The 14,147-nt window shown below is 44.4% G+C and overlaps 1 protein-coding gene across 2 annotated transcripts in view; it reads left to right on the top strand.

Moving 5' to 3' along the window:
- LOC124555265 overlaps nt 1-14,147 on the top strand; it is a 516,239-nt gene that overhangs the window by 334,217 nt on the left and 167,875 nt on the right. For both annotated transcript variants that reach the window (XM_047129133.1, XM_047129134.1), the window contains one exon: nt 6,649-6,787. In XM_047129133.1, the coding sequence (XP_046985089.1) occupies nt 6,649-6,787 (139 nt within the window). The remainder of the gene's footprint in view (nt 1-6,648; nt 6,788-14,147) is intronic.

Raw genomic sequence — 14,147 nt, 5'->3', positions numbered from 1 at the left:
TTCCAATCGATTTCTCATACACAAACAGCAGTTGACCGGCGTTGCCTGGTGAAACGTTGTTCTGATGCCTCGTGTAAGGAGGAGAAATGCGTACCATCACGTTTCCGATTTCGATAAAGGTCTGATTGTAGCCTATCGCGATTGCGGTTTATCGTATCGCGACATTGCTGCTCTCGATGGTCGAGATCCAATGACTGTTAGCACAATATGGAATCGGTGGGTTCAGGAGGGTAATAAAGAACGCCATACTGGATCCCAACGGCCTCGTATCACTAGCAGTCGAGATGTCAAGCATCTTATCCGCACGGCTGTAACGGATCGTGCAGCCACGTCTCGAACCCTGAGTCAACAGGTGGGGACGTTTGCAGGACAACAACCATCTGCACGAACAGTTCGACGATATTTGCAGCAGCATGGACTCTCCGCTCAGAGACGATGGCTGCGGTTACCCTTGACGCTGCATCACAGACAGGAGCGCCTGCGATGGTGTACTCACTGATGAACCTGGGTGCACGAATGGCAAAACGTCATTTTTTCGGATTAATTCAGTTTTATTCTACCAGGAAGTTTCGTATCAGCGCACACTCCGCTGCAGAGTGAAAATCTCATTCTGGAAACATCCCCCAGGCTGTGGCTATGCCATGTCTCCGCAGTATCCTTTCTTTCAGGAGTGCTAGTTCTGCAAGGTTCGCAGGAGAGCTTCTGTAACGTTTGGAAGGTAGGAGACGAGATACTGGCAGAAGTAAAGCTGTGAGGGCCGGGAGTGAGTCGTGCTTCGGTAGCTCAGATGGTAGAGCACTTGCCCGCGAAAGGCAAAGGTCCCGAGTTCGAGTCTCGGTCGGGCACACAGTTTTAATCTGCCAGGAAGTTTCAATCCAAGTTCTGTTTACAGCATCATGATAGTCACATCCGTGCTTGGCGACGTCGCGGTGAACGCACATTGGAAGCGTGTATTCGTCATCGCCATACTGGCGTATCATCGGGCGTGATGGTATGGTGTGCCAATGGTTACACGTCTCGGTCACCTCTTGTTCGCACTGACGGCACTTTGAACAGTGGACGTTACGTTTCAGATGTGTTACGACCCGTGGCTCTGCCCTTCATTCGATCCCTGCGGAACCCTACATTTCAACAGGATAATGCACGACTGCATGTTGGAAGTCCTGTACGGACCTTTCTGGATACAGAATGTTCGAATGCTGCCCTGGCCAGCACATTCTCCAGATCTCTCACCAGTTGAAAACGTCTGGTCAATGGTGGCTGAGCAACTGGCTCGTCCCAATATGCCAGTCACCACTCATGTTGAACTGTGGTATCGTGTTGAAGTTGAAGGGCAGCTGTACCTGTACACGCCATTGAACCTGTGTTTGACTCAATGCCCAGGCGTTTCAAGGCCGTTATTACGGCCATAGGTGGTCCTGGGTACTGATATCTCAGGATGTATGTACACAAATTGCGTGAGAATGTAATCACATGTCAGTTCTAGTATAATATACTTGTCAAATGAATACCCGTTTAGCATCTGCATTTCTTCTTGGTGTAACATTTTTAATGGCCAGTAGTGTCAAATACAGTACTGCCCCGGTAATTCGAATCACGATATTTCAAGGTACCGTATAATTCGAGTTGCTCTTAAAGAAAATTAACATATTTCATAAAACTAGAGTAAAAACCCGCTTTCATAGGTTGTCCGTATGTACGTTTTACGCACTGTCGAGTGTTACATCTTTCAGTTTTCCATGTACAGTACTGTCCCATTTAGAATTTTCGTTCATAACTCACCGAAATAACCTTGGCCTCAGACTGTCAATGCATTTCTATTGCAGATGAATAATGTATTTCTATTACAGATATCATTAGGCTTCAGGGAGTGTGCTTACTGTTTCTTTGTCGACCGTTCACTTATTGGGACCGCTTGACAATCAGTTGTACAGTTTATACCATCATTACTGTTACCCCTACTTATGTGCATACTCAGCAGCTGTGGTCATTAAAATACAGTACACCTAGGTAACAATACAGTACACATTTTACAACATTGGCTGACCATTATTATACACTCCTGGAAATGGAAAAAAGAACACATTGACACCGGTGTGTCAGACCCACCATACTTGCTCCGGACACTGCGAGAGGGCTGTACAAGCAATGATCACACGCACGGCACAGCGGACACACCAGGAACCGCGGTGTTGGCCGTCGAATGGCGCTAGCTGCGCAGCATTTGTGCACCGCCGCCGTCAGTGTCAGCCAGTTTGCCGTGGCATACGGAGCTCCATCGCAGTCTTTAACACTGGTAGCGTGCCGCGACAGCGTGGACGTGAACCGTATGTGCAGTTGACGGACTTTGAGCGAGGGCGTATAGTGGGCATGTGGGAGGCCGGGTGGGCGTACCGCCGAATTGCTCAACACGTGGGGCGTGAGGTCTCCACAGTACATCGATGTTGTCGCCAGTGGTCGGCGGAAAGTGCACGTGCCCGTGGACCTGGGACTGGACCACAGCGACGCACGGATGCACGCCAAGACCGTAGGATCCTACGCAGTGCCGTAGGGGACCGCACCGCCACTTCCCAGCAAATTAGGGACACTGTTGCTGCTGGGGTATCGGCGAGGACCATTCGCAACCGTCGCCATGAAGCTGGGCTACGGTCCCGCACACCGTTAGGCCGTCTTCCGCTCACGCCCCAACATCGTGCAGCCCGCCTCCAGTGGTGTCGCGACAGGCGTGAATGGAGGGACGAATGGAGACGTGTCGTCTTCAGCGATGAGAGTCGCTTCTGCCTTGGTGCCAATGATGGTCGTATGCGTGTTTGGCGCCGTGCAGGTGAGCGCCACAATCAGGACTGCATACGACCGAGGCACACAGGGCCAACACCCGGCATCATGGTGTGGGGAGCGATCTCCTACACTGGCCGTACACCACTGGTGATCGTCGAGGGGACACTGAATAGTGCACGGTACATCCAAACCGTCATCGAACCCATCGTTCTACCATTCCTAGACCGGCAAAGGAACTTGCTGTTCCAACAGGACAATGCACGTCCGCATGTATCCCGTGCCACCCAACGTGCTCTAGAAGGTGTAAGTCAACTACCCTGGCCAGCAAGATCTCCGGATCTGTCCCCCATTGAGCATGTTTGGGACTGGATGAAGCGTCGTCTCACGCGGTCTGCACGTCCAGCACGAACGCTGGTCCAACTGAGGCGCCAGGTGGAAATGGCATGGCAAGCCGTTCCACAGGACTACATCCAGCATCTCTACGATCGTCTCCATGGGAGAATAGCAGCCTGCATTGCTGCGAAAGGTGGATATACACTGTACTAGTGCCGACATTGTGCATGCTCTGTTGCCTGTATCTATGTGCCTGTGGTTCTGTCAGTGTGATCATGTGATGTATCTGACCCCAGGAATGTGTCAATAAAGTTTCCCCTTCCTGGGACAATGAATTCACGGTGTTCTTATTTCAATTTCCAGGAGTGTATGTACTGAAGTTGTTTGTGTAGTAACATCTGTACTGTAGCGAGCCCACCTGTGTCACATTAATTTTAAAGTGTTGTATGTATGCACAGTGCACTGTTAGTATATAACCGTGTATTTCTTGATGTTTTAATCCATACGTTACAGTGAGTGGTAGGAGTCAGAGGAAGTTTGTGCCGCTGAATGTGAAACTGGAGGTTTTGAAAAGACAAGACAAAGGAGAGACATTAAAAAAAAACTTGCTGCTGAGTATAAATCGTTGAAGTGACGGTTGAAGATTGCCGTAGAAACAGAGACAAAAAACAAGTGTTCCATTTCGTCATTTGAACGGAAGTCAGCGAAGAAGTCTGAGTATTGAAAAGAAATAGTGAAGCTTTGTTCGTTTGGTTTACTCAACAAAGACAAAAAAGAAATCCAATTTCAAGGCCTATTCTGTTAGAAAAATCTGTTTTTTTTTTTTTTTTTTTTTTTTTTTTTTTTTTTTTTTTTTTTTTTATGAGTTAAGGGAAGGTGAGGACGATTTTACTGCAGGTTCAAGATACGGCGTGAGGTAGTTTGAAATTTGAGGTGAAATACTTTCTGCAGATTCTCAAACTGTTACACGACTTTGCGAGAAATTAAAATAAATTATACAAGAAGAAAATCTTATTCCTGATCATCTGTATAACGGTGATGAAAGAGGCCTAAATTATAAAATGGTTCCATCTAAAACTCTAGCCTCAAAAGTAAAAACGACAGCTCCGGGCTACAAAAAACGTAAAGAGAGGTTATCAGTTCTTGCTGCATCGAATGCAAATGGACACCACAAACTGGAGCTGCTGATAATAGCAAAGTTTGCTAAGCCTAAAGCTTTAAAAAATATCGGTGCTTCTGCACTGCGTGTTACATATGTCCACCAAAAATCTGCTTGGATGGATAAAAATATTCTTAAGAAGTGGTTTTTCGAAATTTTGTTCCAGAGACCAAGAGAAAACGTGCTTGCCTTCCAAAGCAATCTTAACGCCTGACAACGCTGGTTCACACCCTGATGAGGAAAAATTACAATGTGACGGTATTTGTGCATTATTCTTACCCCCTAACGTGACGAGTTCGATACAGCCTATGGACTAAGGTGTTTTACAGTGCTTGAAAAAGAAAGGTATCTTCATCTTTTGCCCCGGTCGCTTCTACAAACAACGGAAGGTGAAGGAATCGTTTCCCACGCCCGGGTTCCCGGATTCGATTCCCGGCGGGGTCAGGGATTTTCTCTGCCTCGTGATGATTGGGTGTTGTGTGCTGTCCTTAGGGTAGTTAGGTTTAACTAGTTCTAAGTTCTAGGAGACTGATGACCATAGATGTTAAGTCCCATAGTGCTCAGAGCCATTTGAACCATTTTTTGAAGGAATCGTTTAAAAAAATCTGAAAACAAACTACGATAAAAGACCTAATTTACTGGATAGCCGATTCATGTTCTGTAATAAAGGCGGAGACACTATAAAAGTCTTGGAACAAGATTTTACGCAACGAAACGGATAGCTTCAGTACAGACGAAGATGACCTACCGTTGGCAGAACTGACGAAAATGTTTGCTGGATGTGAAAATGCCGGCCGTTGTGGCCGAGCAGTTCTAGGCGCTACAGTCTGGAGCCGCGCGACCGCTACGGTCGCAGGTTCGAATCCTGCCTCGGGCATGGATGTGTGTGACGTCCTTAGGTTAGTTAGGTTTAATTAGTTCTAAATTCTAGGGGACTGATGACCTTATAAGTTACGTCCCATAGTGCTCGGAGCCATTTGAACCATTTGATGTGAAAATGCGAGTGCGAGTGATGTTTCAGAACGTATGAACAGTGATGAACAGTTTGAAGGGACCAATCTTGCAATTGTTGAATTGGTTAGTGAACCCGCTAAAGACAGTGACGGCGAGGAATTGCCTGAAGAACTTGTACCAGTGATCACTCACACCGAGGGTTTGGTAGCGCTAGATGTAGCATTGCGTTTTATCGAGCAGCAAGCAGAGCCCCTCCAACTAACACCATTCTTCTTATAAGACGGCGCGACATTACTGGTAAAAAGCGATATTCTATTATTGTGCTCATTAAACATTTATTCATGGTTTACCCATCGATTTAGTGTCATTTCCGTATTATCCGATCTTTTTTTTTTTTTTTTTTTAAATAATTCGAGGTAGCCCTAGCCCCAATTAGCTCTAATTACTGGGCTCTACTTAACTACTAAAGAATTTGAATTTGCAATAACAACAAACAAGATTCAAGGTCAGGGAGAGGGAGGAAGAGGAGATGGACAGAGAGATGGGAGGAAATGGACATAGAAAGCGAAATGGAGGTGATGGACAGAGAAAGGGGGCAGGAGGAGATTGAGTGGGGAGGAGAAAATGGACAAAGAAAGGGTGGAGGAGGTGGTGTACAGGGAAATGTGGAGAGAGGACAGGAGGAGATGGAAGGAAAGGGGAAGGAAAGATGGACAGAGAGAGGGGGAGGAGATGATGGAGAGAGGAAGGGGGAATGGGGACAGGAGAAGATGGAAAGAAAGGGGAAGGAAAGATGGACAGAGGGAGGGGGAGGAGGTGATGGACAGAGAAAGGGGGAGAGAGGACAGGAGAAGATAGAAAGAAGGGGGAAGGAAAGATGGACAGAGAGAGGGGGAGGAGGTGATGGACAGGGAAAGGGGGAGAGAGGACAGGAGAAGATGGAAAGAAAGGGGAAGGAAAGATGGACAGAGAGAGGGGGGGGGGGGGGAGGTGATGGACGGAGAAAGGGGGAGAGAGGACAGGATAAGATGGAAAGAAATATGAAGAAAAGATGGACACAGAGAGAGGGAGGAGATGATGGACAGAAAGATGAGAAGGAGGAGGAGATGGACAAAGAGAGGGGGAGGCGGAGATGGACAGAGACAGGGGGAGAAGGAGATTAGGACTTATGTCTAATCCCCGTACGTATTATAAACGTGTGCTTTCTCTTTTCATCCTTTTGATTTTAACTAAACTGAACTACAGAAATGTGTGACCCGGAACAGTTACATCAATAAATGATTATTACAGTTACAAAAGCACCAGTCAAACCCGGAAAAATGTCGTCGGGAACTAGAAAGTACGTGTACCCCAGTCAGTATATTGCGATGGTAATGTGGTTTGAGTTCGAAGTGAGACTACAGCGTTGCCTTGTTTGCCGGCAGACTGCTACCAGCTGCTGGGCGTCGGCGAGCGCCTGGCGCCGGACCAGGTGCGCAGCTCGCTGCCGCTGCAGTCGCTCGCCGCCTGCCAGCACGCCTGCTCCACCCAGCGCCGCTTCTCCTGCCACGCCCTCGCTTTCCGGTACGTACGGTCCGCCTGCGCTGCCTACTCCACAGTGCACGGCGCCGGCTTCACACGTCTCTACCAGTTTTATGTGGCGTTCATCTGGTACTCTAGACACACCTCATCGCTTGACAGCTTTTCCAGCGCGCGATAAACGTCGAGGGTTTATTTACTCTCGTATCAGAAACATTTTGAAGGAAAAGCAACTCGTGAACAGATTCACAACATACGACGATAATCGAGAAATCGCGAGAGTTCTTCTGCGTTCCTGTCTTCGTCCGCTTCCTTGACTGTAGGAAAGCCTTTGAATGTGTTGTCTGGCAAACGTTGTGGCAAGTGCTAGCAGAGTTTGGTGCCCCACCCCACTTGACAACGCTGATCAGAAGTCAATACAATAGTCACCTCGCAACTATGAAGAGAAACACTGGTGCATCTGATTTCTTCAGCGTATCAAAAGGTGTAAGACAGGGTTGTGTTCTATCCCCCTAACCACACATCTATGCAGAACATGTCATTAGGAATGCTCTTGTTAGTTGGACTAATAGCATCTTAATTGGTGGAAAAACTATTAACAGCCTCCGATTTGCTGAAGACACCATTCTTCTAGTCACCGTCGGCTGGAGTGGCCGAGCGGTTCTAGGCGCTACAGTCTGGAACCGCGCGACCGCTACGGTCGCACGTTCGAATCCTGCTTCGGGCATGGATGTGTGTGATGTCCTTAGGTTAGTTAGGTTTAAGTAGTTCTAAGTTCTAGGGGACTGATGACCTCAGCAGTTAGGTCCCATAGTGCTCAGAGCCATTTGAACCATTTTTCTAGTCACCAGCGAAGATGAACTTGCTGAGCTACTAAGAAAAGTAAAGGATATTAATCTATCATATGGATTAGACCTCGACTCATGATAACTGATCGACGAGCAGAAGTTAAACTCATACGTCTATTATAGGAACTGCAAGTCGTGCATTCTTTCATCTACCTGGGGTCAGCCATCTGAGACAAGGAAGCTGTAAAGATGAGATAAGAAGACGGATCATACTATGGGAAGTGGGTATAAAGAAATTAACCAAGATCTGGCAGAACAGAGTAATAACAAATATCATAAAGATCCGGTTTGTTGAAACACTTGTGTTCCCGTCTTCTTTTACGGTTGCGAAACATGGACCTTTAAGGACAGAGACAAGCAGCGTACTGACGAATTTTAGCTTTGGTGCAGGCGCAAGACGCTGCGCATAAAATGGACTGAAAGGAGAACAAATTTTTCAGTTATTCAGCATCTTTAGTTGCTTGGTTTGCGCCTTTCTTCTCTTGTTAACCACAAAATTCTCAAGTTCCTTGGTCATAATGGGAGAAGAGATGGAGGAAACCGAGATAAAATGATCATGGAGAAGAAGATTGAGGGCAAGAGACCGAGGAGAAGAGCAACGAGCAGGTTCTGAGAGATGATGTATATCGTCCAGGACGGAGATGCATGGTTCATGGGGAACGAGGCTCAGCAATAAGCCCAAAGACTTGTGATGATGATCAGAAACATGCATATTATATACCGTTATGACCATATCACGTTTGCCCAAACCTTGGCCACTTCCAATGCATTTACTGGACCTTGATGAAGTTCATCTTCTGTGCAGGAGACTGGACACAGTCAGCATTGAAGCACATGATGAACAGTCTCGTCGTCTCCATATTCAAACTGAATATCATCTTGATCAGTACATCTCCATCTTGCCAGATTAACCTTTGATCTGCCAACTCCACATCTCAGTCTATTCAGGGACTTCTAAGTTGTCCATTTCTCATCACAACCAGAAGGTAGTTTTTGAAACTCTTCCTCAGCCAGGGGTAAGGTAGGTCGTAGCTCTCCTCATGCGATTTCCATATTTTTGGAGACCTGAAGAAAGACATTCGTGGCCGTTGATTCGCTTCAGACGAAGTGATGCGCGCCTGGGTGAAATCATGGGTACGTAGATAACCGCAAACATTTATCCATAAAGGAATTGAACGCCTTGTCTCACAATGGGATAAATGTATTAACAGTTATCGTGATTACTTTTGAAATAATAAATTCCTTACTTAAATTTTGGCATCTGTCTCGTTTTCATTTAACTGTCCTTTATAAAATAAAAGGAATTTGAAATATACAACTGGCAAATAGGAAAACAAATATAATCATTTTTGAATGTCTGAGTGTTTGAACCCCTTGAGAGCTTGTGTAAATGATTGCATTTGTTTGGAATGTGGTGATGGGCCACCCAGCAGTCGTGTTTATCACAGTCACTTGACCCAAGATACGCATAATCTACATTTCTGTTAATGGACGACAGGCAGTCTTAATACAGGTCTGCGACCGTGATCAAATTACACTGAAGAACTGTAATTAGTTTCTTTATATATTTATAATCTCACGCTCGTCAATCAATCGTTGCTGAAATGAAGCCTTGAAGACAATTACCTAAAGAGAGATTTTCCGAAGCACCGTCGAACTAAGGGCATCGCTTGTTCTTCCAGCACTCTCTAAGATTACAGAATACATATTACACGACTATATAGAGCCTACTAATTACTTAACCACGTTTAAGTTGCAGATGAGTATCAGACTTTCGAACATACAGCAAGTCAATCATTGATTTGATTTCAGTGACAGACTACCTCAAACTACTCATTTGTGGACAAGAAATAACTCCTTTCAAGCTTCATAAAAAAATTAAAATCTGTCGACTTTGACGTTGTCATTACAAATCGTAAAAACACTCTTCTTCTCTGTAAATGTTGAACAGTGAAATGCTTTTTCATTTGCATTTATCTTGAACGTATTTGCTGGATTTAAGCAACTTTACCGATTTCGACTCTTGCGGATTATAATCAGAACTAAAATTTCCGAAAAGAAAAAGTACGTAATTATAATTAAGTATTTATTTTACGTATCCAGGACTTAGGTAATACAAAATAATAAAAATAATAACAAAATTCTCCCAGCCACTGTTAGATGGACCGTAAGCTCCAGAAGTGCGATGTCTGGATGGCCTTGTCACTTCCTGCATATAGATCTTCTGGATCAGGCAGATTTTTGCAGACGAGCAGATGTGGCTCCTGCTGGCCGTCACACTCACAGGTCTCATCTTCAGTGGTGGAGCCCCACTTCCTGAGGTGCGCCTTGCATCGTGACGCACTTGGCCTCAGTCGATTTAATGCCTTCCACGTCATGTACCGCAGATGGAACCCCGCAGCAGATTCCTCTTTGATATTCTCCCCAACCCATTAGCTTAATGACTCTCGCCATAGCTGTGTTCGGCGAATTTCAGGTGCTAGTGGAATTGCTGATGTACCATTAAATTTAAAAAGTTACTATAATGTTTAGGATAAAGAGAAAAAAAATACCGCCAGTATCTTGCCACGAATTTATCACGTCCAATAATCATCTAGCGCCCACCTTGATCACTTACAACCAATTGCCGCGCCTCCTCATTCGTTGTTCCCCATCTTTGTCCAATTTAAGGGGAGCCGGAGGTGCGTATGCTGCCCATGTTAAAATCACTAAGTTTGAGGAACATTTATGAATAAACTACCAAATAGAAAAATTTGATTTTTTTTTTTTTTACATATAGAGTGGTTTAGTATTGCAGTTATGACAGAGGTATTTTGGAGTATCTTTTCTAGTTTCCTTCCAGTTATTTTTTTGTCAATGACCCAAATTTTTTTGCAAATAATTGCTTTATAATTAAACTGAAATGAAACTACTGAACATATTGCCAAATGGCTGTGTTACAATGGAAGTTTGACCACTAGGAGTGCTGTATAAAAATTTCATTTCTCTAGCTTGAGTGGATTTTGAGAAAATGTTCCTTATATTCGAAATATTCTAATTTACGGGAAATGGCTATCAGAGTTTCTCAATACATTCCTGCACTATAGGATGGATTATCATGGTCTTCTTCTTCATCCTCCAAAAGCTTCCTCTTCCGTCTTCTTTTCTGGCCTGTTGTTCCATCATACTTCATATGCCTTTCTCTTCTTTCTGCTCCTCTTATCCTTTCTCTGTCAATATTTCTTAGTGCTCGTACAGTGTTCACCCCAGCTGTAAATCCTAATGCCTTCAGAACTTCACACTTCACACTGTTCCCTTGGTTGTAGGTTGCTATTGCATCATAAATGCCAAAGTGCAGTGTTTTTATGCTTACAAACACCCTTTTAGGAATCACTTTCCAAATCAAATTGTTTACGCTCTCATTAGGATTCTGCGTCTTTCCGTGTAGACATTTGTGTAACAATTCTGGCTGTGCTAAGTCATGAAAAATTGGTTTTATTGCATTTATCACAGCTGTTGGCAAACCATGTTTGTGATCATAGTCCTTTTTTGCATTATATTTGCACCAGGAATCTTTTGGGCACAGGCTGTGTTGAGGGTATTCATTGAAAGAGGCAGTATGAAGGAACAATGCCCACACTGCTTTTCGCATGTCACTAACATTACTAGTATTTTGCCTTATAGCATACCCATAGTATCTCTGTAGACGTTCAATCACCTCATCAGTAAGCCTGCCTCTCCCTCCTATTGTCTTACCATCACTGAGCTTACTTGAACCCAAAGTTTGATAGAGCCTTTGAAGCCGCGCACCCATACGCTTTTGCACATGCCCAATGCATTTCAACTTTTCAACCACAAATTAATTTCCATATGGTATCAGTTCCTCTATAGTCTTGAAACCTTTGGAGTCACCATCCCCAAGGTAGTATTTGCTAGAAGATGTCACAGGGCTATGGCCGGCCATGTGTTGCTTAGCAGAATAACGCACTGTTTCAGTAATTGTAGTATCGCAACTTGGTATTAGTGCTAATTTTCTTTTCCCTACGCTCTTCCTCTTCTTATATACATGGTTACTAAAACGTGGCATCGTAACCACAACAACGCTTTACACAAGAAGTATAATACTACCAACAACAGGCGCAACACTGAACTAATTCGAAACGGTAAACAGCAAAGAGACGATGTTCCGCGCTCTTAGCGCTTCATTTGCCACAGAAAACAATGTAGCCAACCCTTGCACACTCGCTGTATGCGTAACATAAGGCGCTGTATGCGTAACAGGCCGAGAAAATCCCAAGCAGTTCACCAGGAAGTCACGAGAGGGTGTTAGATGCATTCAGTGGCCGCCCATTTCCTCTGCAGGCGTGGGGGAAAATGGTAATAACTCCACTTCTAGGGCGAGTACAACAATAATTCAAAGTTTAAATTAAAGGGGAATGTTCCAATTAATTTTCGGTAGCAAAAAAAAAAATCGTAATTTTTTGGATTTGACCACCTCCGGCTCCCCTTAAGCTTATGTTCAGCCCCAATGACGTGGACGTCGACGGGACATTAAACTCAAATCATCCTCTGTTGCTGGTTCCTCTGAAAATAACACGGTCGATTACTTTTCCCATTCCCATTAAATCCGAGCGTATACTTCTCCATAATTACCTCGTGGACTATGGGACGTTAAGCGCTAATGGCTCTTTCTTTTCACTTGTCTTCGAAATTAACAGTTCTCCCTGAATGACATTATGGCAATAGCCCTTCCCACCAGAGCAACATTCTGTTTGTGGGACTCTGTAACACAGCTACTATTTCAAATTTTATTACGGTGTTATATCTGAAGACAATAAAGCAACAGTTGTTAATAGTAATCCTCGACAATGTTTCGGCGTTGCAGAAGGTCGTCGATCACTTACCAGCACGATATCTCAAGTCAACATCTGTCAGCTATAGTGAGGTCGTGAGATGAGCCGTCAAATACCGACATACGCTTCTCTCGTCGCAGTATGTAATGACAAGCTGTATGCATTTCACGCGTTTATCAAGGTTATACTCGTAGTAACAAGATTGTCAGCACTTCGCCAACGACGGTGAAAGAGCAGAACTCAGCTGCCTGGTGGGTTGCCGCACGCCGTTACCTAAAGCGTATTCTGCCGTCTTCGTTACAGCACTTTGTTTAAATGACGGAATTCAATTTTATAGCAGCTATCATGACAAATGAAGTGTTCTACCATGCGAATTCCATGGACACTTTCATAATGGAGTCCCAAAACGATGTTGCTGAAGGCAAAATCATTGCTTTCTCATATTCCTTTGAATGTCAGGTGTAAATATAGGCCGGACGCTGTGGCCGCGCGGTTCTGGCGCTGCAGTCTGGAACTGCGAGACCGCTACGGTCGCAGGTTCGAATCCTGCCTCGGGCATGGATGTGTGTGATGTCCTTAGGTTAGTTAGGTTTAACTAGTTCTAAGTTCTAGGGGACTAATGACGTCAGCAGTTGAGTCCCATAGTGCTCAGAGCCATTTTTTTTGTAAATATAGGACACGGTGTTACCAGAGTTACTCTCTTCCACAGTGCGTGTGATATAAGCCATATCAACATGACAAGATAGTTTACAACTTCAACCTTCCATAATACGTGATAAATCGTCCTTCACTGATCCCACAAGGGCTGAAATCTTAGATTGTGCATGGAAACCACTGTAACTTGAAATCTACTCAAGACTTGCTATGTTTGGGACTTGCTATTTTGGGCGAAAAGAGACTAACATACACAGGCATAGACGTATGTTTTGATTGCGTACTTTCTTCTTTTGACGGCGTACTTTCCTCCTTACCTAATGAGTCATTTTCGGGTTTACTTTAGGATGGCTATTTTAACTAGCGAGTGGCTTTCCACTCCCCCTCAACACAGTTTTGCTGTGAATGACCTCCTTACATAGACTAGCCCAAACGGAAAACGGGTGTGCCCTACACACAAGTGCTATAAGCACACACTAAGCCTGTAGATACAAATCAGTGTGAGTGGACTTGCGATAGACTAAATGCTCTAGAGAACCACCATTCTTCCCTACAAGCAGAGCGTCCAGAAATAATAGGTAACCATATGTTTGTATTTCCAAAATGAACTGGATATTCTTTGAATGGAATTAAGATGATGAAAAACTACCTTAATTTATCTTTCCCATGCAACCGCAGCAATGAAATATTGACAACATATCATCAAAAAACGGATGGTTTAAAGGTTACTCATTTCCTGGCTCTCTCCTGAAAATCCTTCACAAAAATTAGAACATCAAGGGAAGGGGTGGGGGGAATCTTCTTGTATCAACTCCATTAGTCTTTTCGAAAATTCTTTGTTAATCGTAAAGTAAAGCAGTCTGTGAAAAGAGTATGACCAAATAAAGTACTGATGTACATTTGAAATTTATTTCAGGTCAGTCCAAAGGAGAGCCAGTGTGATTCTGGTTGGAAGTGAAACCATATCAAAACAACGTAAACAGTGAAAAAAGCAAGAAAGCACGTTATCGCCGAAGACGATGAGCGGAAAACCAGAATATGAAAATTTAAAAATGCAATGACTTTTTAAAG

This window comes from Schistocerca americana, chromosome X (assembly GCF_021461395.2).
Source record: "Schistocerca americana isolate TAMUIC-IGC-003095 chromosome X, iqSchAmer2.1, whole genome shotgun sequence".
NCBI classification, from domain to species: domain Eukaryota; kingdom Metazoa; phylum Arthropoda; class Insecta; order Orthoptera; family Acrididae; genus Schistocerca; species Schistocerca americana.
The sequence above is the reverse complement of the archived record's forward strand: the minus strand, read 5'-3'. Positions and strand labels throughout refer to the sequence as shown.